This window comes from Pan paniscus, chromosome 12, assembly GCF_029289425.2.
Source record: "Pan paniscus chromosome 12, NHGRI_mPanPan1-v2.0_pri, whole genome shotgun sequence".
Taxonomy (NCBI): domain Eukaryota; kingdom Metazoa; phylum Chordata; class Mammalia; order Primates; family Hominidae; genus Pan; species Pan paniscus.
Genome location: NC_073261.2, coordinates 100559703 through 100586775, shown reverse-complemented (window position 1 = coordinate 100586775; position 27073 = coordinate 100559703). Strand labels below are relative to the sequence as shown.

General features: G+C 47.9%; 1 protein-coding gene across 2 annotated transcripts in view; it reads right to left on the bottom strand.

Annotated features, from left to right (window-relative positions):
* Nucleotides 1-27073, bottom strand: part of KIF3C (kinesin family member 3C) — a 54917-nt gene that overhangs the window by 5013 nt on the left and 22831 nt on the right. For both annotated transcript variants that reach the window (XM_003827053.5, XM_008952420.4), the window contains exons 2-5: nt 24669-24770; nt 23867-23989; nt 22592-22710; nt 20149-20265 (exon numbers count right to left, since the gene is read on the bottom strand). In XM_003827053.5, coding sequence (XP_003827101.3) covers nt 20149-20265; nt 22592-22710; nt 23867-23989; nt 24669-24770 — 461 coding nt within the window. The remainder of the gene's footprint in view (nt 1-20148; nt 20266-22591; nt 22711-23866; nt 23990-24668; nt 24771-27073) is intronic.

Below are 27073 nucleotides of genomic sequence, written 5' to 3'. Positions count from 1 at the left end.
ATCCAGTCTCACTTTAGCTTGTAGCTTTATATACTTTTTTTTTTTCAAAGTCTTGCTCTGTCACCCAGGCTGGAGTGCAGTGGTGTGATCTCAGTTCACTGCAACCTCCGCCTCCTGAGTTCAAGCGATTCTTGTGCCTCAGCCTCCTGAGCAGCTGAGATTACAGGCAAACACCACCACACCCGGCTAATTTTTGTATTTTCAGTAGAGGACAGGGTTTCACCATGTTGGCTGGTCTCAAACTCCTGACCTCAAGTGATCTCCCTGCCTTGGCCTCCCAAAGTACTGGGATTACAGACGTGAATCACTGCACCTGGCTGTTTTTTTTTTTTTTTTTTTTTTTTTTTTTTTTTGAGTCAGAGTCTCACTGTCACCCAGCCTTCATTGTGTGTTGGTTTTTTTTTTTTTTTTTTGGAAACGGAGTCTCGCTCTGTCACCAGGCTGGAGTGCTGTGGCACAACCTCGGCTCACTGCAACTTCCGACCCCCTGGTTCAAGCGATTCTCCTGCCTTAGCCTCCCGAATAGCTGGTATTGCAGGCGCGTACCACCACATCCAGCTAATTTTTGTATTTTTAGTAGAGACAGGGTTTCACCATGTTGGCCAGGATGGTCTCGATCTCCTGACCTCGTGATCCGCCCACCTCAGCCTCCCAAAGTTCTGGGATTACAGACATAGGCCACTGCGCCTGGCCGGTAATTTTTAATTTTTAGTAGAGACAGGGGGTTTCACCATCTTGGCCAGGCTGGTCTCAAACTCCTGACCTCAGGTAATCCTCCTGCCTCGGCCTCCCAAAGTGCTGGGATTATAGGCATGAGCCACTCCACCCAGCCTATTTTTCTTCATAGGAGTTAGCATAATAAAATGGTTAAAAACTCAGGCTTGAAATGAAAAGGAACAAAGTTAGAAGCCTCACATTTCTCAGTTTCAAAACTTATTACAAAGCGCCAGGTGTGGTGGCTCATGCCTGTAATCCCAGCACTTTGGGAGGCCGAGGCAGGCGGATCACCTGAGGTCAGGAGTTTGAGACCAGCCTGGCCAACATGGTGAAACCCTGTCTTTACCAAAAATACAAAAACTAGCTGGGTGTGGTGGCACACACCTGTAGTCACAGCTACTCGGGAGGCTGAGGCAGGAGAATTGCTTGAACCCGGGAGGCAGGGGTTGCAGTGAGCTGAGATCTGGCTACTGCACTCCAGCCTGGGTGACAGAGTGAGACTCCATCTCAAAAACAAAACAAAACAAAACAAAACTTTTTACAAAGCTATAGTAACCAAGATACTATAGAACTTGCATAAGACGAACATATAGATTAATGAAACAGAACTGAAACTCCAGGGCCAGGCACCATGGCTCATGCCTGTAATCCCAGCACTTTGGGAGCCCAAGGCAGGTGGACTGCCTGAGCTTAGGAGTTTGAGACCAGCCTGGGCAACATGGTGAAACCCCGTCTCTAGTAAAATACAAAAAATTAGCCAGGCGTGGCAGCATGTATCTGTAATTCCAGCTACTTGGGAGGCTGAGACAGGAGAATTGCTTGAACCTGGGAGGCAGAGGTTGCAGTAGGCCAAGATCACGCCATTGCACTCTAGCCTGGGTGACAGAGTGAGATTCTGCGAGACTCCGTTTCAAAAAAAAAAAAGGGCAAAGGATCTCAATAGATATTTCTCAGAAGATATACAAATGGTTGATAAGCACATGAAAAGATTTTCAACATTATTAGTCATATAGGGAAATCTAAATCAAAACCACAATAGTGGCTGGGTGTGGTGGCTCACACCTGTAATCCCACCACTTTGGGAGGCTGAGGCATGTGGATCCCTTGAGCCCAGAAATTTGAGTCCAGCCTGGGCAACATAGCAAGACCCTGTCTCTACAAAAAATACAAAAAAAAATTAGCAGGGTATGGTAGCACACACCTGTAGTCCCAGCAACTCGAGAGGCTGAGGTGGGAGGATCACCTGAGCCTGGGAGGTCAAGGCTGCAGTGAGCCGTGATCATGTCACTGCACTCCAGCCTGGGTGACAGGGTTAAGACTTTGTCTCAAAAGAAAAAAAAAAAAACCACAATGGATACCAGTTCAGATCCACTAGGATGACTATAATTTAAAGACAGACAGTAACACATGTTGGTGAGGATGTAGAGAAAATGAAACCCTCATACACTATTAGTGAGAATGTAAAAAAAAAAGTTAAACATAGACTTACCATATAACCCAGCACTTCCACTACTAGGCATATACTCAAGAGAATCGAAAACATGTATTCATATGAAAACTTGTACACAAATGATCATAGCAGCATTATTTATAATAGCCAAAAAGTGGAAATTACCGAAATGTCCACCAACTGATGTGTTGATAAACCAAATGTGGTATATTCATAGAGTGGAATATTACTCACCAATACAAAGGAATGAAGTACTGATGAGTGTTCCAACATGGACGAACCTTGAAAACATTTTGCTAAGTGGAAGAACTCAGTCACAACGGACTACATATTGTGTGATTCCATTTACATAAAATATCTGGAATAGGTAAAGCCATAGAAACAGAAAGTAGATTGGCAGTTGTCTAGGTCTGGGGAAAGGGGTTTTGAGGAGAATGAGGAGTAACTGCTAATTGGTTCAGGGTTTCTTTTTGGAGTGATGAAAATGTTCTGGAATTAGGCTGGGCGTGGTGGCTCATGCCTATAAACCCAGCACTTTGGGAGGCCAAAGTGGGCAGATCACTTGAGGTCAGGAATTCAAGACCAGTGTGACCAACATGGTGAGACCCTTTCTCTGACAAAAATACAAAAATTAGCCAGGGGTGGTGATGCATGCCTGTAATTCCAGCTATTAAGGAGGCTGAGGCAGGAGAATTGCTTGAACCCGGGAGGCAGAGGTTGCAGTGAGCCGAGTCGCACCCCACTGCACTCCAGCCTGGGAGACAGAGCGAGACTCCATCTCGAAAAAAAGAAAAAGAAAGAAAATGTTCTGGAATTAGATAGTGGTGACGGTTGTACAACTCTGAATATACTAAAATCCACTACATTATTAAGCAGTAGAGCTAAAAAAAAATCCACTGAATTGTACACTTTAAAATGGTGAACTTATGATAGGTCAACTACATCTCAACAGAGCTGTTATTTAAACAATGAACAAACAGGCCAGCCTCAGAGACTCATGCTTGTAATCCCCACGCTTTGGGAGGCCGAGGTGGGAGGATCATTTGAGGCCAGGAGTCTGAGGCTGTAGCGTGCTATGATTGTGCCAATGAATAGTCACTGCACTCCAACCTGGGCTACAGAGCAAAGAGCCCAGCTCTAATTAAAAAAAAAAAAAAAGTTTATGGCCAGGCGCAGTGGCTCATGCCTATAATCCCAGCACTTTGGGAGGCCGAGGTGGGTGGATCACCTGAGGTCAGGAGTTCGAGACCAGCCTAGCCAACATGGTGAAACCCCGTCTCTACAGAAAATACAAAAATTAGCCGGGCACGGTGGCTCACACCTGTAGTCCCAGCTACTTGGGAAGCTGAGGCATAAGAATCACTTGAACCTGGGAGGCAGAGGTTGCAGTGAGCTGAGATCACACTGCTGTACTCCAGCCTGGACAACAGAGTGAGACTCAGTCTTAAAAAATAATAATAATAAATTTTTAAATGCATACTCTTTGACCCAAATTTCTCCTCCTAGGAACTTCACTAAGCAAATAATCAGAGGTAAAGAGAAAAATTTACATGCAGGGGTATTTGCTGAAGCCTTTTTTTTTTCTATAGACAGAGTCTTGCTCTGTCACCCAAGCTGGAGTGTGATGGCAACATCATAGCTCACTGCAGCCTCAAATTCCTGGGCTCAAATAGTCTTCCTGCCTCAGCCTCCTGAGTAGATAGGTCTACAGGCAGGTGCCACCACACCTGGCTAATTTTGTTATTTTTTGACAGGGTCTCACTCTGTTGCCCAGGCTGGTTTTGAACTCCTTGCCTCAAGCTATCCTTCCACCTCAGCCTCCCAAAGTGCTGGGACTTTAGGTATGAGCCACTGTGCCTGGCCCTGAAGCATTATTTACAACTGCAAAAAATTAGAAACAACCAAAATGGGGTTGTTTAAATTATTAGGACTCAGTTACATTACTATTCAGTCCTATGAAGGAACTTTATGTAGTCAATAAAATTTTTATGTGGCTCGGCCGGGTGCAGCGGCTCACGCCTGTAATCCCAGCACTTTGGGAGGCCAAGGTGGGTGGATCACGAGGTCAGGAGATTGAGACCATCCTGGCTAACACGGTGAAACCCCATCTCTACTAAAAAAAATACAAAAAAAAAAAAAATTAGCCAGGCACGCTGGCACGCACCTGTAGTCCCAGCTACTCGGGAGGCTGAGACTGGAGAATCGCTTGAACCCGGGAGGCGGAGGTTGTAGTGAGCCAAGATCACACCACTACACTCCAGCCTGGGCAACAGAGTGAGACTCAGTCTCAAAAAAAAAAAAACCAAACCAAAACAAAAAAATGTGTGTGTGGCTCTACATACATGCAGAAAGACTGCCACAATATATTAATAAAAGAGCAAATAAAAAGATGAAGTTTTTGTTTGTATTTTTAAATTTTTTGTAGAGATGGGGTCTCGCTATGTTGTCCAGGCTGGTCTCAAACTCCTGGCCTCAAGTGATCCCCCAGCCTCAGTGTCCCCAAGTGTTGGGATTACAGGCATAAGCCAGCATACCTTGCCAGTTTTAAGGAAATGCGTGTGTGTGTGTCTGCTTAGGAAAAAGTCTAGATGTTCAACAAAATGTTGACAGTTATAATCTTTGAATTGTGTGATTATGGGTGATTTTTATTTTCTCTCTGCCTTTCTGCAATATCTCAAAAAATTTTTTACAATGAATATGTATAACTTTATACTAATTAATTAGTTCAAACATCTACAGGAAATATGTATCTGTATGCCTGCCATCCAGTTTTGTAAAGAATGCTGCTGTGAACACTTCTAAAGGTATTTTCATGCTTATATTTAACATTTTCCCTGGGGTATGGATCCAGGAATGGAAGTGTTGCATTGCAGGGTATGTGGATTTTCAGCTTTACTTGATATTGTCAATTGCTTTTCAAAGTGGTTACACTTATGGAAGTTTCCATTGGTCTACATCCTAGAGAGCTCATTGAGTGCTTTTCACTTTCAGCAATTTGGTGAGTGTGATGGATTATTAAAATACTTTTACTACCCTGAACAAAAACAGAAAAAAGAAAGGAAAGAAAACAAGAAAGCTACTTCCATTTAAAAAAATAAAAGAACACAGGTTCTGGAGTAAGGCAGACCTGGGTTTGAATGCTGGCTCTGCCCCTTCAAGCTCTTTTACTTGGGGAAGTGGCTTACTATCTCTGAGCCTCAGATATATCATCCCTATCATACAGAATTTCTGAGATTAAACAAGACAAGCACTTAGCACAGTACGCCCGCCACAGGGCTTAACACATGGCAGCTGTGATTATGATTTATTTTCAATTCCACTTGCTAATTTCAAGTGGGGATACAAATGAAATGAGCAAGGATAAAAGTCAAAAGGCGACAGTTGGAAGAGGAGAAGAAACAGGCCGAGTAACTCAAAGCTTAGGACATTCTGTCCTTGAACAGCAGAACAAGCTGTGCAGGGGCCCACAGAACAATGGCTGCCTTCTGCAGCTGGCAGTGATGGGAAATAACATTCTTGTGGTTTAGTTTATGATGCATATAAAAAGGTGCCGTACCCCATTAGTGGTCCCTGCTGACCCTCTCTGTAGATGAAAACAAGGAAAGATAAGGCTCCAGAAGCCCCAGCTGGGTCTGCAGCTGAGCTTACAGGATGCCGGGAGGCGTGCCCGTGAGGAGAGGCAGCCTCAGTGGCAGTGGCAGCAAGGAGACAGTCCTGCTGCAGACGCTGCTGGAAATGCAGAGCCATCCCCTCTAAGAGGGGAGTGGGAAAATTAGGAAAATGGCAACTTCTTTACAACGTGCTTCTACACAGTTCATCTGAACTTAACAACCTCCGGAGGTGTGGATAGAGCAAAGAAGACTGAGGCTCAGGGAGGTGCAGCGCCTTTTGTGTCCAAGGTCATGCAATTAGGGAGAGACTAGGAATCTGAATCTTCCCATATACTCCTTTTAAAATTATTATTGGCCAGGCGTGGCGGCTCACGGCACGCCTGTAATCCCACACTTTGGGAGGCTGAGGCAGGTGGATTACCTGAGGTCAGGAGTTCAAGACCAGCCTGGCCAACATGGTGAAACCCTGACTCTACTAAAAATATAAAAATTAGCTGGGTGTGGTAGCATGCACCTGTAGTCCCAGCTATTCAGGATGCTGAGGTGAGAGAATCACTTCAACCCGGGAGGCGGAGGTTGAGTGAACCGAGATCATGCCACTGCACTCCAGCCTGGGTGACAGAGCGAGACTCTGTCTCAAAAAAAAAAATTATTATTATTTTGTGGTTGGGCACAGTGGCTCACACCTGTAATCCCAACACTTTAGGAGGACGAGACAGGTGGATCACCTGAGGTCAGGAGTTCAAGACCAGCCTGGCCAATTTGGTAAAACCCCCTCTCTACCAAAAATACAAAAATTAGCTGAGCATGGCACATACCTGTAACCCCAGCTACTGAGGAGGTTACTCAGAGAATTGCTTGAACCTGGGAGATGGAGGTTTCAGTGAGCTGAGATCGTGCCACTGCATTTCAGCCTGGGCGACAGAGTGAGTCTGAGTCTCAAAAAAAAAAAAATTATTTTGTGAAATTTTTGAATCGGGCAACACCTCATTCTATGCCACAGGGTGGGGGTTCCCCCCAAGGACTCTAGTATCATCTCTCAGGAGGACACTGGGCCAGAACAGATGGGCCAGTGAGTGCCTTTGAAAGCTCAGGCGCTGGGAACAGGACAGAGGGACAGGGCTGGGTGAGCAGCGGATCAGCGCAAATTGGCAGCCTGACCCAATAAAGATGCCAGGGCTATTCTGGGTGGCATGTGGGAGAGAAGGGTTGGGGGAAGGGAGTCTGTAATTGGGGCACCGACCTTCCCATCGGCTCCCTCTTCTGCCCCAGGCCTACTTTCCATGATTGATCCTCTGTAGAAAGCAGGTTTTGGCAGCCCGGAGCTGAGGCCTGGGTCTGCGTTTACGCACCCCTCCCTTTAAGCACCCCTCCCAGCAGGGCCCCACAACCACAGTTATCCTGCGTGCAGTACATCTGACGCGTTCTCCTAGGACCCTCCCTCTGTAATTGGCTACTATCATTTTTTCTCCTTTAATATTAAAAAGTCATCTCTCAGCTCCATCTCAGGGGTTGACATCATTCTCTTTCCTGGCTGTTTGATCACTTCCTTTCCCCTCTCCTTCCTCTCCTTCCTTCCTGCTCTCCCTCTCTCCCTCCCTTCCTCACTCTGTCACCCAGGCTGGAGTGCTGTGGCAAGATCTTGGCACACTGCAACCTCTGCCTCCCAGATTCAAGTAGCTGGGATTACAGGTGAGAGCCATCACATCTGGCTAATTTTTGTATTTTTAGTAGAGACGGGGTTTTGCCATGTTGGCCAGGCTGGTCTCGAACTCCTGGCCTGAAGTGATCCACCTGCCTTGGCCTCCCAAAGTGCTGGGATTACAGGTGTGAGCCCCCGCGGCTGGCCTCCCCCTCTTGTTCTGAAAGCAGGCATCCGACATCATCGGGTGTGTTTCCTTCTAGTTCCTTCCTGTGCATTCAACACTGACAATCAGGCTTTCCTCTTCGATCTGGCTGCTTTCTCCTGGCAGGCCATCTGTCCACCTTGTTCCACTGCCCTGCTTGTCTGAACTCTCAGCCTTCCCATTTCCCCTCCATGCTGTCCCCGACCCGCCTGGGAAGCTGCAACTGCTCCCTGCTTCACACTGTCTTCAATTCTCACAGGTCTGTGAAGAAATCCAGGGACTCAACGCAGAGCTAGGAATGTTCTTACTGGGGTGAACTTTGCCTCTGTGACAAAACCAGTTTAACTTTCTTTCCTGATTCTATTTATAGCAAGAAACACTCTCTCTTTAAACCCAGAGGCAGAGCCTGGGCGAGGTGGCTTACACCTGTAAGCCCAGCACTTTTGGGAGGCCGAGGCAGATGGATTACCTGAGGTCAGGAGTTCAAGACCAGCCTGGCCAACATTGAAACCCTGCCTCTAATAAAATACAAAAATTAGCAGGGCATGGTGGTGCACCCCTATAATCCCAGCTACTCAGGAGGCTGAGGCACAAGAATCGCTTGAACCTGTGAGGTGGAGGTTGCAGTGAGCCGAGATCGTGCCACTGTACTCCAGCCTGGGTGACAGAGTAAAACTCTGTCTCAAAAAAATAAAAATGAAAATAAATAAATAAATAAAATAAACCCAGAGGCAGTTTAACAAAAAATCAACATCTAAAACAAAAACATAAAGTCAAACTGCCCTTGTAGGGCACTTCTAAGGGATAGAGCAGGCCGGTTTCTCCAGAGTCCCCATAATTAGAATATTGGTTTATCAGTGTGAGTGCAACTCTTCATTGATCATCTCCTCTGCACCAGGCACAGGCCTGGAACCTTACATTATTTCATTTCAACCTTGACAGTCCTGCAAGGTACATATTGTTATCCCCACTTTACAGATGAAAAAATTTGGGTTCAGAGAGGTTAAAAAAACTTACTCAAGGCCAGGCGCATGGTGGCTCACGCCTGTAATCCTAGCAGTTTGGGAGGCCGAGGCGGGTGGATAACCTGAGGTCCGGGGTTTGAGACCAGCCTGGCCAACATGTTGAAACCCCATCTCTACTAAAAATACAAAAATTAGCCAGGCATGGTGGCGTATGCCTGTAATCCCAGCTACTCTGGAGGCTGAGGCAGGAGAATCGCTTGAATCCAGGAGTGGGGGGTTGCAGTGAGCTGAGATCACGCCACTGTACTCCAGCCTGGGCGACAGAGTGAGACTCCATCTCAAAAAACAAAAAAACAACAGAAAAAAACTTACTCAAGGCCACTAGTAAGTGGCAGAGCAGGGGCTAGAATTCAGAATGTTCTTTTTTTTTTTTTTTTTTGAGTCTCGCTCTGTTGCTCAGGCTGGAGTGCAGTGGTGCGATCTCAGCTCACTGCAACCCCCGCCTCCCAGGTTCAAGCGATTCTCCTCCTACCTCAGCCTCTGGGTAGCTGGGATTACAGGCGCCCACTACCACACACGGCTAGTTTTTGTATTTGTAGTAGAGACGGGGTTTCACCATGTTGGCCAGGCTGGCCTCAAACTCCTGACCTCAGGTGATCTGCCCGTCTCAGCCTCCCAAAGTGCTGGGATTACAGGCGTGGGCCACCACACCCGGCCAAATTCAGAATGTTCTAAATCCAAAGTCTAGTCTCTCTCTACTGCACCACGATGCCTTTAAAAAGAATCTAGGGGCTGGGCACAGTGGCTTACGCTTGTAACCCGGCACTTTGGGAGGAGTTCACTTGAGCTCAGGAGTTCAAGACCAGCCTAGGCAACATAGTGAGACCCCCGTCTCTACTAAAAATGAAAGCAAATTAGCTGGGTATGGTGGTCCATGTCTGTACTGTGGTCTAAGCTACTTGGGAAGTTGAAGCAGGAGGATCACTTGAGCCCAGAAGGTCAAGGCTGTAGTGAGCCATGATTGTGCCACTGCATTCCAGCCTGGGCAACAGAGTGAGACCCTGTCTCAAAAAAAGAAAGAAAAGAAACAAAGAAAATAATCTAGGGTGGCTGGGGTTACAAAGGTCAAAGGGCTAAAGTTGCAATGGAATTTTGTGTACCATAAACCACAGGGTATGGATACTGTCACATATATAACCCTTTAGAAGACAATTTTGTGGGGCTGGCTCACACCTGTAATCCCAGGCTGAGGTGGGTGAACTGCTTGACATCAGGAGTTGGAGACCAGCCTGGGCAACATAGTGAAACCCTGTCTCTATTTAAAAAAAAAAAAGAAGAAGACAATTTTACCTAAACACAATTAAAAATAAAGTCTAGGCCAGGTGTGGTGGCTCACGCCTGTAATCTCAATACTTTGGGAGGCTGAGATGGGGGTATCACTTGAGTCCAGGAGTTCAAGACCAGCCTGGGCAATGTAGTGAGACCTCATCTCTAAAATAAATAAAAAATTGGTCAGGCATGGTGGCACAAGCCTGAGGTCCCAGCTACCCAGGAGGCTGAGGTGGGAGGATCACTTGAGCCAAGAAGGTGAGCCAAGATTGTGCCACTGCACTCTAGCCTGGGCAACAGAGTGAGACCTTGTCTCAAAAAATTAAATTAACTGGGCCTTGTGGCATGTACCTGTGGTCCCAGCTACTCAGGGGGCTGAGGTGGGAGGATTGCTTGAGCCTGGGAGGCAGAGGTTTCAGTGAGCCAAGATGATGCCATTGCACCCTAGCCTGGGTGACAGAGTGAGACCCTGTCTCAAAAAAATAGATAAAAATTAAATAAAATGTAAAAATCTAGGTTGGGCACAGTGGCTCATGCCTATAATCCCAGGACTTTGGGATGCCGAGACAGGCGGATCACCTGAGGTCAGGAGTTCGAGACCAGCCTGGCCAACACGGAGAAACCCTGTCTCTACTAAAAATACAAAAATTAGCTGGGCATGGTGGCACATGCCTATAATCCCAGCTACTCGGGAGGCTAAGGCAGGAGAATCGCTTGAGCCTGGGAGGCGGAGGTTGCAGAGAGCTGAGATCACGCCATTGCACTCCAGCTTAGGCGACAGTCTATTATGAGAAACTAAAAATAAAAGGTTGTACTTGTAAAATATTTATTGCTAGACCTAGTTGCAAAAAAAAAAAATTTTTTTTTTTTTGAGATGGAGTTTCGCTCTTGTTGCCCAGGCTGGAGTGCAATAGCACGATCTTGCCTCACTGCAACCTCTGCCTCCTGGGTTCAAGCGATTCTCCTGCCTCAGCCTCCCAAGTAGCTGGAATTACAGGCATATGCCACCACACCTGGCTAATTTTGTATTTTTAGTAGAGATGGGGTTTCTCCATGTTGGTCAGGCTGGTCTCGAACTCCCGACCTCAGGTGATCTGCCCGCCTTGGCCTCCCAAAGTGCTGGGATTACAGGCGTGAGCCACCGTGCCAGTGCAAAAATGTTTTTTAAAGTAACTTTAATATTATACAAGATTATGACTGTGGAAGGCACCTCACCTTATATTATTTTATATCAAATAATGGCTACATGGAGATGGTAGAGAAAAAAAAGAAAGGGCTAAACTTCCAAAATAAGTTGATTAGGAATATTTCTCAAGAGTTGCCTGACAACTCCTTGTTTGAGAGAGAGGCACCGGTCAGAGGGTGGGATGGATGCTTAGAGCTGGAGTAGGTGGAGGAAGAATGTTTTTTGAACAGAAGCTTTCTAATGGGACAGCATGACTTCAGGTAATTTCTTACAAACAATGTTTTTTCCTCTCACTTCGAGCAGCTCTTAGTGTTCTCATCCCCAGAATACCACAGGCCGAAATAAAGCAAAATATTCCACACTTGAGTTGAGCAAATGGAACAACGCCCTAATTAGTTAAATATGCTTTGGAGAGAAATAACTTTTCTGTTTGTTTTTAGCCCTAATTAAGTGATGCGGCAAGTGGTGGGATCCAATGCTGAAGAAAGGACCTTTTCTCTGGGGAGTGGAGAAGTTTGCTTCACAGCTGTAGCCTCAGACCCCATGGTTCCTGAAATGAGGAAAGCTGCCTTGTTCAAGGACCTCCCTGCCCTCAACCTTCTGTGGTGAAATGAGGGACATGGGGCAGATGACCTCAGAGATCCAGGCCAGCAGCTCCCTGCCCCCTACTGTGCCCCACCAGGGTCTCTCTGCTAAGTCAGAATCACAACTGGGATTTCAATGACCGTGGAATTGTTTTTACTTTATTCTAACCATCTTATCTTGGCTTTAAAAAGAGTAATTTAAAAAACTTGTTTCATATAAAAAATCCTAGAACTGGCCGGGCACGGTGGCTCATGCCTGTAATACTAGCACTTTGGGAGGCCGAGGTGGGCGGATCACCTGAGGTCGGGAGTTCGAGACCAGCCTGACCAACATGGAGAAACCCCGTCTCTACTAAAATTACAAAATTTGCCAGCCGTGGTGGCACATGCCTGTAATCCCAGCTACTCGGGAGGCGGAGGCAAGAGAACCACTTGAACCTGGGAGGCAGAGGTAGGGGTGAGCCAAGATCGTGCCATTGCACTTTAGCATGGGCAACAAGAGCAAAATTCTATCTAAAAAAAAAAAAATCCTAGAACAATTTTTTACTTGCCTTTTCTATTTTTGTATTTTTTAAAGTTCTCAAATAAATATTAAATACTGCAAATTGCAGTCATCAGACATAGCAAAGTGGACAGTGACAAAAAAAAATGAAAAAGAAAAAGAAAAGAATATATTCATGATTACCTGATATTTCTTTCTTTCTTTTTTTTTTTTTTCATAGATATGTAGTCTTGCTCTGTGGCCCAGGCTGGAGTGCAATGGCATGATCTCGGCTCACTGCAACTTCTGTCTCCCAGGTTCAAGCGATTCCCCTGCCTCAGCCTCCCAAGTAGCTGGGATTACAGGTGTGATCCACCGTGCCCAGCTACCTGATATTTCTTAATAACTGTTTTGAAGTAATTTATTTCTTGGAATTCTTTATTATATTAGAGCATTCTGTAATTACTGTTCATATAATTTGTATTTAAGTGTAGTAGAGAACATTGGTAAATCATAATTGCCTTTTTTTTGTGTGTGTGTGAGACAGGGTCTCACTCTGTTGACTAGGCCAGATGGAGTAAAGTGGTATAATCACGGCTCAGTGAAGCCTCAACCTCCTAGGTTCAAGCAATCCTCCCACCTCAGCCTCCCAAGTAGCTAGGAGTACAGGCATGTGCTAATGCCTGGCTAACTTTTTGTATTTTTTTGTAGAGATGGGGTCTCGCTATGTTGCCCAGGCTGGTTTCAAATGCCTAGGCTCAAGCCATCTACCTGCTTCAGTCTCCTAAAGTGCTGGGATTACAGGCATGAGCCACTGTACCCAGCCTATAATTGCCTTTTACCCTACCCAGATGTATTTGCATATTTTCTTCACATATGTTGTACTTGGTCTTTATTCTGAACAGGTACAAACATATTCTGTATAAAATAGCATGGTTAAGTCATGAATATACTTGACCATAATTTCGGAAAACCTTGTAAATCTATTTATAGCTTTAAATTTTCAATATAAGAATTTCAGGGAGGCCGGGCACTGTGGCTCACGCCTGTAATCCCAGCACTTTGGGAGGCTGAGGTGAGTGGATCACCTGAGGTCAGGAGTTCAAGATCAGCCTGGCCAACATGGCGAAACCCCGCCTCTTCTAAAAATGCAAAAATTAGCCAGGCGTGGTGGTGGGCACCTGTAATCCCAGCTACTCAGGAGGCTGAGGCAGGAGAATCACTTGAACCCGGGAGGTGGAGGTTGCAGTGGACCGAGATCACACCATTGCACCCCAGCTTGGGCAACAAGAGCAAAACTCCATCTCAAAAAAAAAAAAAAATTTAAGGGAACACTGTCCAATTGGTGTTCATTTAGAAGAGTTGCCAACACAAACTTACAAATGCAATGTGGAAGCAACTATATGCAGATTTAAATTAATGGGCATAATGAGCGTGTGTTAGGACTAATTCTTTGCAAAGAATCTTGGAAAAGAAAACACTATAAAAGCTGCTCTACTTTATAGTCTGGTAGTTAAAATCCTGTCCTTTCACAGCTGCAGCCTGGGTTCAATTCTTGGTCTGGGTAGTCCCTTTACAAAGGATAAAACTAAGGCCAGGTTCGGTGGCTCAAGCCTGTAATCCCAGCTACTTGGGAGGCTGAGGCATGAGAATTGCTTGAACCCAGGAGGTGGAGGTTGCAGTGAGCCAAGATAGTGTCACCGCACTCCAGCCTGGGTGACAGAGTGAGAATATCTCAAAAAAAAAAAAAGAATAAAATTTAAGGCCAGTTGCATGCAGTGGCTCCTGCCTGTAATCCCAGCACTTTGGGAAGCTTAGGTGGGAGGATTAGCGTGAAGCCAGGAGTTCAAGACCAGCCCAGGCAACACAGCGAGCTATCATGGTGCCAGTGCACCGCAGCCTGGGTGACAGACGAGACTCCATCTCAACAACAGCAAAATAATACAACTTAACACTATGGAGGTAAATTTAAAGCAAATAGTTTTTGGATGTGCGTGGTGGCTCACGCCTGTAAATCCTAGCACTTTGGGAGGCCGAGGCAGGAAGATCACTTGAGGTCAGGAGTTCAAAACCAGCCTAGCCAACATGGCGAAACTCCGTCTCTACCAAAAATACAAACAAATTAGCCGGGCATGGTGGTGGGTGCCTGTAATCCCAGCTACTCAGGAGGCTGAGGCAGGAGAATTGCTTCAACCTGGGAGGCAGAGGTTGCAGTGAGCTGAGATCATGCCACTGCACTACAGCCTGGGTGACATAGCGAGATTCCGTATCAAAAAATAAATAAAATAAAATAAAATAAAATAAATAAAAATAAAGCAAATAGCTTCTGAGGAAAAACCAGAGTTTTCCAGTTTTCCACTGGCAAAGAACTGACTCTCTTTTCACAACTTTCCCTGCTCAAGGACAGTGGGAAGAATCACAGAGAGGAAAGGTGGGGGCCAGGTGAGGTGGCTTGTGCCTATAATCCCAGCACTTTGGGAGGCCGAGGTGGGCGGATCACTTGAGATCAGTAGTTCCAGACCAGCCTGGCCAACATGGTAAAACCCCGTCTCTAGTAAAAATATAAAAATTAGGCCGGGCACGGTGGCTCACGCCTGTAATCCCAGCACTTTGGTGGGCGACGTGGGCGGATCACGAGGTCAGGAGTTTGAGACCATCCTGGCCAACATGGTGAAACCAAGTCCCTACTAAAAATACAAAAATTAGCTGGGCGTGGAGGCACATGCCTGTAATCCCGGTTACTCAGGAGGCTGAGACTGGAGAGTCGCTTGAACCCGGGAGGCGGAGGTTGCAGTGAGCCAAGAGTGCGCCACTGCACTCCAGCCTGACGACAGAGCTAGACTCCATCTCAAAAACAAAAACAAAAAATTGGCTGGGTGTCGTGGTGTGCACCTGTAATCCCAGCTACTCGGGAGGCTGAAGCTAGAGAATTACATGAGTCTGGGAGGTGGAGGTTGCAGTGAGCCGAGATCGCACCACTGCACTCTAGCCTGGGGACAGAGCGAGACTCCATCTCAAAAAAAAAAAGAAATAAGGCTGGGCGCAGTGGCTCACGCCTGTATCCCAGCACTTCGGGAGGCCGAGGTAGGCGGATCACCTGAGATCAGGAGTTCAAGACCAGCCTGGCCAACATGGTGAAACCCTGTCTCTACTAAAAACACAAAAAAATTTAACCAAGTGTGGTAGTGGGCGCCTGTAATCCCAGCTACTGGGGAGGCTGAGGCAGGAGAATTGCTTGAATCTGGGAGGTGGAGGTTGCAATGAGCCAAGATTGTGCCATTGCACTCCAGCCTGGGCAACAAGAGCAGAGAGCTTTTGGAGACATACATTAGAACCCTTTAATAAAGAGCACAAACTTGCCTTTAAAGCAGAAGATCAGGGTAAAAAAGACAATGGGCTAGAAATTGGCAACATTTACACAGTAAAGAAAGATCTGTATTCTAGCAAGCTTCTTTCTTTTTAAAAAGTTACTACAGGGGCCCGGCGCAGTGGCTTGCGCCTGTAATCCCAGCACTTTGGGAGGCCGGGGCGGGCAGATCATGAGGTCAGGAGATCAAGACCATCCTGGCTAACATGGTGAAACCCTGTCTTTACTAAAATTACAAAAAATTAGCCGGGTGTGGTGGCAGACACCTGTAGTCCCAGCTACTCGGGAGGCTGAGGCAGGAGAATGGCGTGAACCCGGGAGGTGGAGCTTGCAGTGAGCCGAGATAGCGCCACTACACTCCAGCCTGGGTGACAGAGCGAGACTCTGTCTCAAAAAAAAAAAAAAGTTATTATAGGTATTGCTGTAAAAATTAATTAAAGTATGCTGTTTTAAGGTAGCTATTTTAATTTTTAAAATCTGTGAATGGTTTTTTTCAGCATATACAAACCATTTTAACTCTCAAAAGGAGAAAAGTTTATGTATAAAAAAAGAAAAGATGGTGGAAAGTTCATATCCAATTGTTAGTAAACAGTACTACTAGCTAGGTGGAATTTTCATTCTTTCTATGTTTATTTAAATTTTCCATAATGAAAACATTGTTTGCAGTTGAAGTAAGGGTTACTTAAAAGGAAGAAAGTAAATTAAAAAAAAATTTTTAGAGATGAGGTCTCATTCTGTCGCCCAGGCTAGAGTACAGTGGCATGATCCTAGCTTACAATAGCCTGGGCTCAGGCAATCTTTCTGCCTCAGCCCCCAGAGTAGCTGGGATTACAGGCATGAACACCTGGTGGAAGAAAGCAAACTTTTAAAAAACATTTAAGAAAAAATGAGCTGGCCATGGTGGCGACTGCTTGCTGGTTCAAGCTACTTGGGAGGCTGAGTGGGAGGATCACTTGAGCCCAGGAGGTCAAGGCTGCAGTGAGCTGTGATCACACCACTGCACTCTAGCCTGAGTGCAGACAGAGCCAGACTCTGTCTCAAAAATAATACAAATAAATAAATAACATAAATAAGGAGGGGAAGTCCAGGCTGGGTGGGGTGGCTCATGCCTGTGATCCCAACCCTGGGAGGCAGTAGGAGGGGGATCGCTTAAGCCCAGGACTTCACAACCAGCCTAGGCAACAAAGTGAGACCCTGTCTCTACAAAAGATAAAAAATTTAGCTGGTGTGGTGGTGCATGCCTGTGGCCCCAGCTACTCAGAAGGCTGAGGCAGGAGGATCACTTGAGCCCAGGAGCCGGAAGCTGCAGTGAGTTATATACTCCAGCCTGGGTGACAGAGTGAGACTCAAGAAAAAAGAAAGCAAGAAAGCAAGCAAGGAAGTAAGGAAGAAAATAAAGAAAGGGAGAAAGAGAAAGAAAGAAAGAAAGAGAGAGAAAGAGAAAGAGAGAAAGAGAGAAAGAGAAAGAGAGAGAGAAAGAGAAAGAGAGAAAGAGAGAGAGAAAGAAAGAAAGGAAGGAAGGAAAGAAGGAAGGAAGGAAGGGAAAGAAAGAAGAAAGGGAAGGAATGAAGGGAGGGAGGGAGGGAAGGAAATTCATAATCATTATGCAGAAAGCTCATTCTAACTTCAGGTAAAGCACCCGCCACACTTTGAGTCTGGATCATGTGCTTGAGGCAGTCAAGTCAAAATTGCAGAGTGTTTTGAGAAATGAATAAATTCCTCTGAAGCAAGAAACTGCTAAACTCAAGTCAAAATCCCTTCTCAGTTCCACATTAAAGGAGACCAAAGGGTCATGACAATTAAATGAAATGCATGACTGCAGGTGGGGAGGGAGGGAAATCATCATAAAGGACATTGGCAAATTTTAATATTGCCTATATAATAATATTGTGACAATACAAAATTTCCTGAGTTTGATCATTGCACTGTGGAACACGAATGTTCTCATTCTTCAGAAGTACAGGTAAAAGGTCAAAATGTCTGCAACTTAATCTCAAGTGGTTGGGGGAAAGTTAAAGCAAGATATGGCAAAATGTTAATAATCTGGTGAAGGGTATATGAGAATTCTTTATACTATTCTTGCAATTCTTGTTTTCAAAATAAAAAGCTGACGTGGCCAGGCGCAGTGGCTCACGCCTGTAATCCTAGAACTTTGAGAGGACAAGGCAGGCAGATCGCTTCAGCCCAGGAGCTCAAGATCAGCCTGGGTAACATGGCAAAACCCTGTCTCTACAAAAAATACCAAAAAAAAAAGAAAAAAAAATTAGCTGGGAGGAGGATCACATGAGCCTGGGGAGGCTGAGGTTGCAGTGAGCTGTGATTACACCACTGCACTCCAGCCAGGGTGACAGAGTGAGACCCTGTCTCAAACAACAACAAAAGTTAATGCACACCTTCTCAATGCCTCTCCCATCCCACAACTAGTTCAGCACATTGTTGGCACTACTACATCCAATGTAAAGAAATTCCTTCACCTGCAAACTTTAAACTCAAGAACTTTTCTAAGGACTGGTGCAGTGGCTCATGCCTATAATTCCAGCATTTTGGGAGGCTGAGGCGGGTGGATCACTTGAGCTCAGGAGTTCGAGACCAGCCTGGCCAACATGGTGAAACCCCGTCTCTACTAAAAATACAAAAAATTAGCCAGGCGTGGTAGCACGCACCTGCAATCCCAGCTACTGGGGAGGCTGAGGCTCGAGAATCGTTTGAACCCAGGAAGCGGAGGTTGCAGTGAGCCAAGATCACACCACTGCACTCCAGCCTGGGCGAAAGAGCAAGTTTCACTGCAACCTCTGCCTCCTGGGTTCAAGTGATTCTCTTGCCTCAGCTTCCCCAGGAGCTGAGACTGCAGGTGCATGCCACCACACCCGGCTAATTTTTTGTATTTTTAGTAGAGATGGGGTTTCACCATGTTGGCCAGGCTGGTCTCAAACTCCTGACGCCAAGTGATCCACCCGCCTCGGCCTCCCAAAGTGCTGGGATTACAGGATTACAGGCATGAGGCATGAGGCACCATGCCCGGCAGAAAGACCTTTTCTTTTCTTTTCTTTTTTTTTTTTTGAGATGGAGTCTTGCTCTTGTTGCCCAGGCTGGAGCGCAATGGCGTGATCTTGGCTCACTGCAACCTCCACCTCCCGAGTTCAAGCGATTCTCCTGCCTCAGCCTCCCTAGTAGCTGGGATTACAGGCGCCTGCCACCACGCCCAGCTAATTTTTTTTTGTATTTTTAGTAGAGATGGGGTTTCACTATGTTGGTCAGGCTGGTCTCAAATTCCTGACCTCAGGCTATCCACCTGCCTCAGCCTCCCATAGTGCTGAGATTACAGACTTGAGCCACCACGCCCGGCTAGAAAGAACTTTTCTAAGCATAAGATAACCCTTCAGAGCGAAGCCTCGCCAGCATCCAACTCCGGCAAATGTCATTGGAGCAGTGGTTTTCTAGCCTGGCTTCAAATGCAGAATCACAAAACCTAAGACCTGGGACCCTTTAAATCAGACTCTCTGCAGGTATTCTAGCTCCAGCCAGGGTGGAAAACCTCTATGACAGCTGATGTACTATTGAGAATCTCTACCTAGATTGGAAAGGTGGATTGTAGGTGCAAAGTAATACCATTGAAAAGTCCTCTATTCATGTGCTTGCCACTTACAAACTTATGTGGTATCACCTTAAGTAAAATCAGCCTTTAAGAAAGATCAAATAGGCATCTAAGCTATAGTTGTTAAAAAAAAAAAAAAGAAGAAAAGAAAAGGAAGAAAGGGAAAAAAAAATAACCAAGTAGGCATCTGATGCTTCAGTGAGAAACTGTAGACCTCTTGCTAGCTTCCCATCCCAGATTTAGGGAGACTCTTGCCCTATTTTAACATTAATATTCTAGAGAGAGCAAATAATCTCCAGGAAGGTGCATTGGTGTCCAGCCTCCTAAGCACCTCTATATATGTATTTGTAATTAAGGGCCCATGGTTCAGCCGGGCAAGGCCTCACTCTGTTGGGATGTTCTTCATGGCCACCAGCAGAGGGAGCCACACACCCAGCCAATGGCCGCAGCTGCACCCAAGGGCTAAGACATGGAAACAGGTGGAAATGCTGAAATCACCCGGATGAGCGAGCGCACTGAGATTGGATCACAGCTCTATCACATCATGATCTGATTACTTATTTCCCACTGGACTGTGAGCTCGGACCATGTCTAATTTATCTTCTGTCTCCTGAGTCTTGCACAGCATCCGGCACACAGTAGCGCTTGGCAAATATTAACTGTGGTTGCTATTTCGGGCATCTGACAAATGAATATTCACCAGACCTGGCCAGATGTTAGCATTCGCTAGGATTGACAAGAGGCTGAGATGCTCTTCCTCCCTCCCGAGATCCCTCACAAGGTATTTTCTGCATCCCAGGCCAATGAGACACTTTTTTTCCCAGAACACCCTTCCATCATAGAGACCCCTACAATTAGATCCTGAGAAATTCATCCCCCATGGGCATCCTCCCCATCTTTTCCCCAATCCACAAAACATCTGTCTCCCTGCAGGCAAGGCCTCAGGCCCCTCACCAGCCCCGACCTGGAGTGGACCCACAAGTCCCCCAGCCCAGACAGCTGGGTTAGAGACTCACACGCCGGCTGGCACCAGTGGCTGGAACTTCCACTGCTCCTCCTCACAGTCCAGGAAAAGCCGGTTCATGATCTTGTTCTTCTCCTCCGGCGGGATGAAGTTCTCGATGATTAGGTACCTGGGAGCAGGAATGAAGGAATGATGGGAAAATGGGTGAGCGAGAGACCACGTGGTGCATGTGAGGGTTGAAGGATTAGAAGCAACAAGCCAAGAGGCAGAGGGGGCCGGGCGTGGTGGCTCACGCCTGTAATCCCAGCACTTTGGGAGACCAAGGCGGGCGGATCACGAGGTCAGGAGATCAAGACCATCCTGGCTAACACAGTGAAACACCATCTCCGTCTCTACTAAAAATACAAAAAAAAATTAGCCGGGCGTGGTGGTGGGCACCTGTAGTCCCAAGCTACTCGGGAGGCTGAGGCAGGAGAATGGCATGAACCTGGGAGGCAGAGCTTGCAGTAAGCTTAGATCACACCACTGCACTCCAGCCTGGGCGACAGAGCGAGACTCCGTCTCAAAAAAAATAAGTTAATTAATTATTTATTTATTTTAAAAAAAGAGGCAGAGGCAATGTGGAGGTGGGGAAAATCAAGAAGGGGAAAGGATCCCTACAGAAATACTGCAGCTTGAAAAATCACTGCTTCTAATAGGTACACAAAAATAGAAAAATGAATAAATACTTTTATTTGATAGCACAATACGGTGACTATAGTCAATAACTTAATTGTATATATATGTGTGTGTGTGTGTATATATATATATTTTTTTTTTGAGACAGTTTTGCACTTGTTGCTCAGGCTGGAGTGCAATGGCGCGATCTCGGCTCACTACAACCTCCACCTCCTGGGTTCAAGTGATTCTCCTGCCTCAGCCTCCTGAGTAGCTGGGATTACAGGCACATGCCACCATGCCCGGCTAATTTTTGTATTTTTAGTAGAGATGGGGTTTCACCACGTTGGCCAGGCTGGTCTCAAACTCCTGACCTCAGGTGATCCACCTGCCTCAGCCTCCCAAAGTGCTGGGATTACAGGTATAAGCCAGCAAATTGTATATTTTAAAATAACTTAAAGAGTGTAACTGGATTATTGTAACTTGAAGGATAAATGTTTGAGGGGATGGATACCCCATTCTCCATGATGTGCTTAGTTCACATTGCACACCTGTATCAAAACATCTCATGTGGCCAGGCGAGGTGGCTCATGCCTGTAATCCCAACCCTTTGGGAGGCCGAGGAGGACGGATCACCTGAGGTCAGGAGTTTGAGACCACCCTGGCCAACATGGCGAAACTCCATCTCTACGAAAAATGCAAACATTAGTCAGGTGTGGTGGTGGGCGCCTGTAGTCCCAGCTACTCAGGAGGCTGAGGCAAGAGGACCGCTTGAACTTGGGAGGTGGAGGCTGCAGTGAGCCAAGACTGCACCACTGCACTCCAGGGTGGATGACAGAGCAATATTCCATCTCCAAAAAAAAAAAAATCTAATGTATCCCATCAATATTAATATATGCACCTACTATATACACACATTTTAAAAAATAATTTTTAAAACAAATTTAAAATAATTTTTTTTTTTGAGACAGAGTCTTGCTCTGTCACCCAGGCTGGAGTGCAGTGGCTCCATCTCAGCTCACTGCAAGCTCTGCCTCCCAGGTTCACACCATTCTCCTGCCTCAGCCTCCCAAGTAGCTGGGACTACAGGCACCCGCCACCACTCCCGGCTAATTTTTAATATTTTTAGTAGAGGCGGAGTTTCTCCGTGTTAGCCAGGATAGTCTCGATCTCCTGACCTCGTGATCTACCTGCCTCAGCCTCCCAAAGTGCTGGGATTACAGGCATGAGCCACTGCGCCCGGCCTTTTTTTTTTTTTTTTTTTTGAGACGTTGTCTCACTCTGTCACCCAGGCTGGATTGCAGTGGCATGATCTCGGCTCACTGCCACCTCCACCTCCCAGGTTCAAGCAATTCTGCCTCAGCCTCCTGAGCAGCTGGGATTACAAGTGCGCGCCACCATGCCCGGCTAATTTTTGTATTTTTAGTAGAGATGGGGTTTCACCATGTTGATCAGGCTGGTCTCGAACTCCTGACCTCAGGTGATCCACCTGCCTCCCAAAGTGCTGGGATTACAGGCATGAGCCACTGCGCCCGGCCCTAAAAATAATTTTTAAAAAATTTAAAATCACTGATTCTTATGCAAAGATGGTAGCCTCAGGGCCTTCGGAGTTACTTTTGGCCAGCACCTAGCGTCCATTTTGAGGGGTTCATCAAATACAGGCAGAGGAGGTAGAAGAAACTCCAGCACGTGGGCCCATCCCTCAGCCCTCAGACGCATTTTATTCCTAAAGGACTCATGGGAGAGGAGACAGTCAGGATGAGGCCTTAGGGGAGGAGAGGCCTGAGTAATGATGGCTGGCTGTGGGGACCCGGGAAGAAAAGAGCTGCGGGCCCTACTTGAGCTTGAGTTCGCGGGTCTGCTCGTTCTGCGCCTCCTCCAGGTCCTGCCGCACGCGAATGTACTCATCATGCTGGTCCTGGATCTCCGCCTTCACCGCCTGCAGCTTGGCGTAGAGCTGGGTGGGGACAGGTGCCACTCAGAGGCTGCTTGGTGTGGCAACGAGGCCCCAGTCACCCAGCCTGGGCCACAGGGCTGCAGGCTCAGAGTCTACCGACTCAGCCCAGGATGAGGCTGGGGGTCCTTTTCTGAACTCCCCGCTGTGCCCAACCCACCACGAATTGGGCTGGGCTATTTAAAGTGGTGCCCCGCCCTCCTTCACTGAGGCCTGTGACCATTGCCTGCTCTTTCTCAGCTGCTATCAGCATCGTGGAATGTTCAAACGGGAGGGGACCCCAGGGACCTTTTGGTCCAATACCCTCCTTTCATAGATGAGGAAGCCAGGCACAGACTTGCTCAAGGTCACACAACCAGCCAATAGAAGAGCCGGAACTAGGACCCGGGGCTCATTTGGAGACCCAGCTCAGGAAGCAGGAAGCCTGAACGAGTTTGGAAGGTGACCCCTACCCACTCCAGTCTCTTCAGGGGCTTTCAAAAGTGGAGTGTGGAGGTAGCATGGCCATCCTGCTCCTCTCCAAAGCCACTGAGGGCTGGGTCCGTGGTAACTGCCACAGTGGCAGTGCCTCTGCCAGGCCTGCCCCTGGGCAGCCACATCACCCACCCCGAAGGGCCTCCAGGTTTTTCCCAGAATCCAAGCTAGAGCTTTGCTGCTTCCTGCCCTAGACCCCCCTCACATGTACATGTCTTTCCCTTGCCACGGGCTTTGCAGGGTTCTGGTGAGCGGCTATTCTCATCCCTTGACATGTCCTTGAGGGCCTTACGCTCCCCACCTGAGCTTCCCGGGGTTCCAGTCTCCTCCTCAGCCTCTCTGTATTCCCCTGGCCCTGCTCCAGGCCCAGCTATCCCAACTGTGACTCACTGGTGACACTGAACGGGGTAATCACCCAGGACCATGAAGATGGTAACGCTGGATACTGCAAGTGACAGAGTTTGCAGTCTGTCATAGCCCACCCTGGCCCAGGAGAAAAGGCTCTACTCCACCCCCAGCCCCCGCCTCCTGCCTCCCCCTGTTGCTCACCCCCGAGGCCAAGCCATGTCACTCAGGGGTTCAGCAGTTCCAGCCAAATGGGGAGGAGTCCCTGAAGCATACACCCCTTGGGCAGAGACTGCTGGGCCTCCAGCACACCTTAACCGGTTCTGCTGCAGCGTCTCACCTTCTTGAGTTTCTTGGTTTTGACCTCCACCTCCTGCTGCAGGGATGTGTAGGTGCCCCGGAGCTCCATGGTCTCCTCGTCCCGGAGCATCATCTCCTGCTGCATCTCCCGCTCACGACGTTTCTAGGCCAAGGACGGGCAGTGTGGCTCAAAGGAGCAGTGCATACTCGGGAGGGCCAGGAAAGCTCAGGGGACTGGCTCACTCTGCCTGTCTCGGGACCTGGCTTCACCATGGCCCATGGCCCACATCCACTGCTCCCACCCAATCCTGCAGAGCCCCTGGGAACCCTCCTCTCAGTTCCCAGGGCCATGCCTTTGCCAGGCTCTGCCCCATGTGGATGGAGACTCCAGCCCCTAAGAGCTGGCCTACTCCAGAGGCGTTAGTCACACAGATGGAGGCACATCACACTGCCTTCCAAGCTGCCTCACCCCCTCCCCAAGTAGTGTAATGGTTGATTGGTAAGACCAACAAATTGTGATTCTTGATGATTTAGGGAAACAGTCATACAGTTGGCAAAGAACTCACACCACCTTGTGGAAGGCCCAGGAATTAGTACCAGGTGGCTTGTGGAGGCTGATGTTATGGAGAGCTATCACGTCCTCTCGCCCACCAGCTAGCAGTGCCCCTGCTAAAGGGAAGACCCTGGGCTAGTAGACCTGTGGGACCCAGGGTGGCATGTCTGAGATTCTCAGCACTGTAATTCCAGAGATCCAGAGTCCACCATGGTTTACGGCCCTGCACCTCCCAGACATGAGCTGCAGGCCACACTCTCCAAGGGGACCTGGCACCTGGAGGCCCTACCTGCTCGGCAATCTCCTGCCTCTTCAGTTCCAACATCTTCTGCTGTTCGTTGGTGTGATCCATGATGTTCCTGCCCCCGATGAGGAGCTTGCTCTCCATGGCCTGGGGACACAGAGGGGTTGGGAGGTGGGCTTTGCAAAGGGTCCACAACATTGCTAGCTGGAGAGATTTTGCTTCCCTGCTCTGTGGTCCTTCTGGGAGTGGACACAAGATGTGTCCCAGATGGGGCCTTGTGGCTTTCAGGGAGAATGGAGTTTTCCCCTCTAGTGTCTCAGGTCCCAGCACAAGGCTCTTACTGTCAGCAGGAACACTAGGGAGGCAGAGAGGATGCCCCTCGGGGAATCTAGGGCAACTGATCTGTTTGCTTTGGGTACACAGGAAAGGTTGGTTCACCAGGGCTAGGAGGAGGATGGGGGTGGCAACCTAATCCTGGCAACCAGGACCCAGCTGGTGTTGAGGATTGGGAAAGATAAGATACAGTCACCAGGTAGCCCAGCCTTTAGCTAACTGGCTTCCAACTCAGGAAGACAGCTCTCAACACAGGCAGCAGGAAAGGGTCTAAATCTTCAGCTGATGTGGAAAGCAGAAGAAAAGCCAAAGGGAGCAGACTGCACAGCAAGAAGGAACAGCACGGGCCCAGCACAGCAGGAGCTTTGGAGAGGGCCGGGAAGACTTGGTTCTACCCACTTACCTCGAGGCTTTGGGCAAATTAATCCCTTCAGGTCTGTCATCTACAATATTGGAACACCACCTATGTTCCAGGATGGCTGGCAAACATTTGCGGAGCGCTAAGTATCTATTAGATGCTGAGCTAAGCCTTTAAACACCATGGTTTCCATCCCCCCCTAAGAGGGACTATTCTCCTCCCCATTTAATAAATGAAGACATTGAGAATGACCAGCCTCAGGCCATGCAGCTATTGAGTAGCAAAGAGGAGAGATTCGAACCTCGCACCCCCAGTCTCACTCTGTGAAAGCCCCTAGTCAGTGCTTTGGAATCTGAAGCTGAAATAATGTCAGATTTGTGTAAACTGTGACTACATAAAATGTATTTTCAAGAGGGTGCTGTCGGCAGCCTCTCAAAACCTATTCTGGTTTGGGGGGGTGCCCGATTTGAAATTTTAGAAAATGAAAATAAAATAAGAAGAAGGTGCTGTCCCAGGGTACCCAGTTGTCCTCTGGCTTCATCATGGGCCTCCTGGAAGGTTGAAATCACCTTGAACCAGTGGAAAAAGCTGGCTGCTTCTCCACTGGAATTTTTCCCAGTGGAAACAGCTGACCTGCCTGAGGGATCTCAAAGCAGGGGGTGCTGTCAGACTTGGGGAGCAGGAGACCACCTGTAAGAGCCACATCATTGGGAACACAGCCAGACAGGGGTTAACAGTGGCTTTCGGGAGGTCAAGGAATGGGCTGTGTGAGGCTTTGTCACCCAAAGACGCTGAGCAAGTTGGGCCCGCCAGAGAGGCACGAGCTTCATTCCAGCCCCACACAGCCTCAGAGGCCAAGGCAGGAGGAAGAGGCCTTGAGCCCTGGAGGCTGTCCATGCTGCCACACTGCAGCCGCCTGCGCTCCTGGTTAATGATCTCCCCTCTTACCGCATCGCCTTGCCACAGACCTAAACCCATCCTAGGCTCCTCCTTCACACTCCAGGTCAGCATTTGCAGGACCATGAGAGGGAAGAATCCCTTACACTGCACCCTCAGCGACTCACCTGCCTCGCCTCATCCCTGCCCTGCCTCTCATCCATTGCATCTGGCCAGTGAGTCAAGGCCATCAAATCTGCTCCTCAGTGCGGCTCCCACCACCCCCCATTTTTCATTCTCACTGCTACCTGCTGGCTTCATTGCAGCCCCCACAACTCTCCTGGACCACTGCTGTGGTCTCCCCGCTGCCTCAGTGTCCCCTTCCACCCCTCTGCCACATGACACCCAGTCAGATCCACTAAAAGCACAACTCTGGGCTGGGGACGGTGGCTCACGCCCGTAATCCCAGCACTTTGGGAAGTTGAGGTGGGCGGATCATCTGAGGTCAGGAGTTCGATACCAGCCTGGTCAACATGGAAAAACCCCAGCTCTACTAAAAATACAAAAATTAGCTGGGTGTGGTGGCATGCACCTGTAGTCCTAGATACTCAGGAGGCTGAGGCAGGAGAATCGGTTGAACTAGGGAGGCAGAGGCTGCAGTGAGCCGAGATCACGCCACTGCACTGCAGCCTGGGTGCCAGAGTGAGACTTCATTCGCAAAAAACAAAAAACAGCACAACTCTGAATGCTTGCTCCTTGGCTTCAAACTACTGAATGGACCTCCATTCCTTGCAGGATGAAATCCAAGGTCAGCTGCAGTGACAGGCCCCGGGAGCTGGCCTGGCCTCCCGGTTCCTCTCACTACTCATGCTCCGCGTATGCT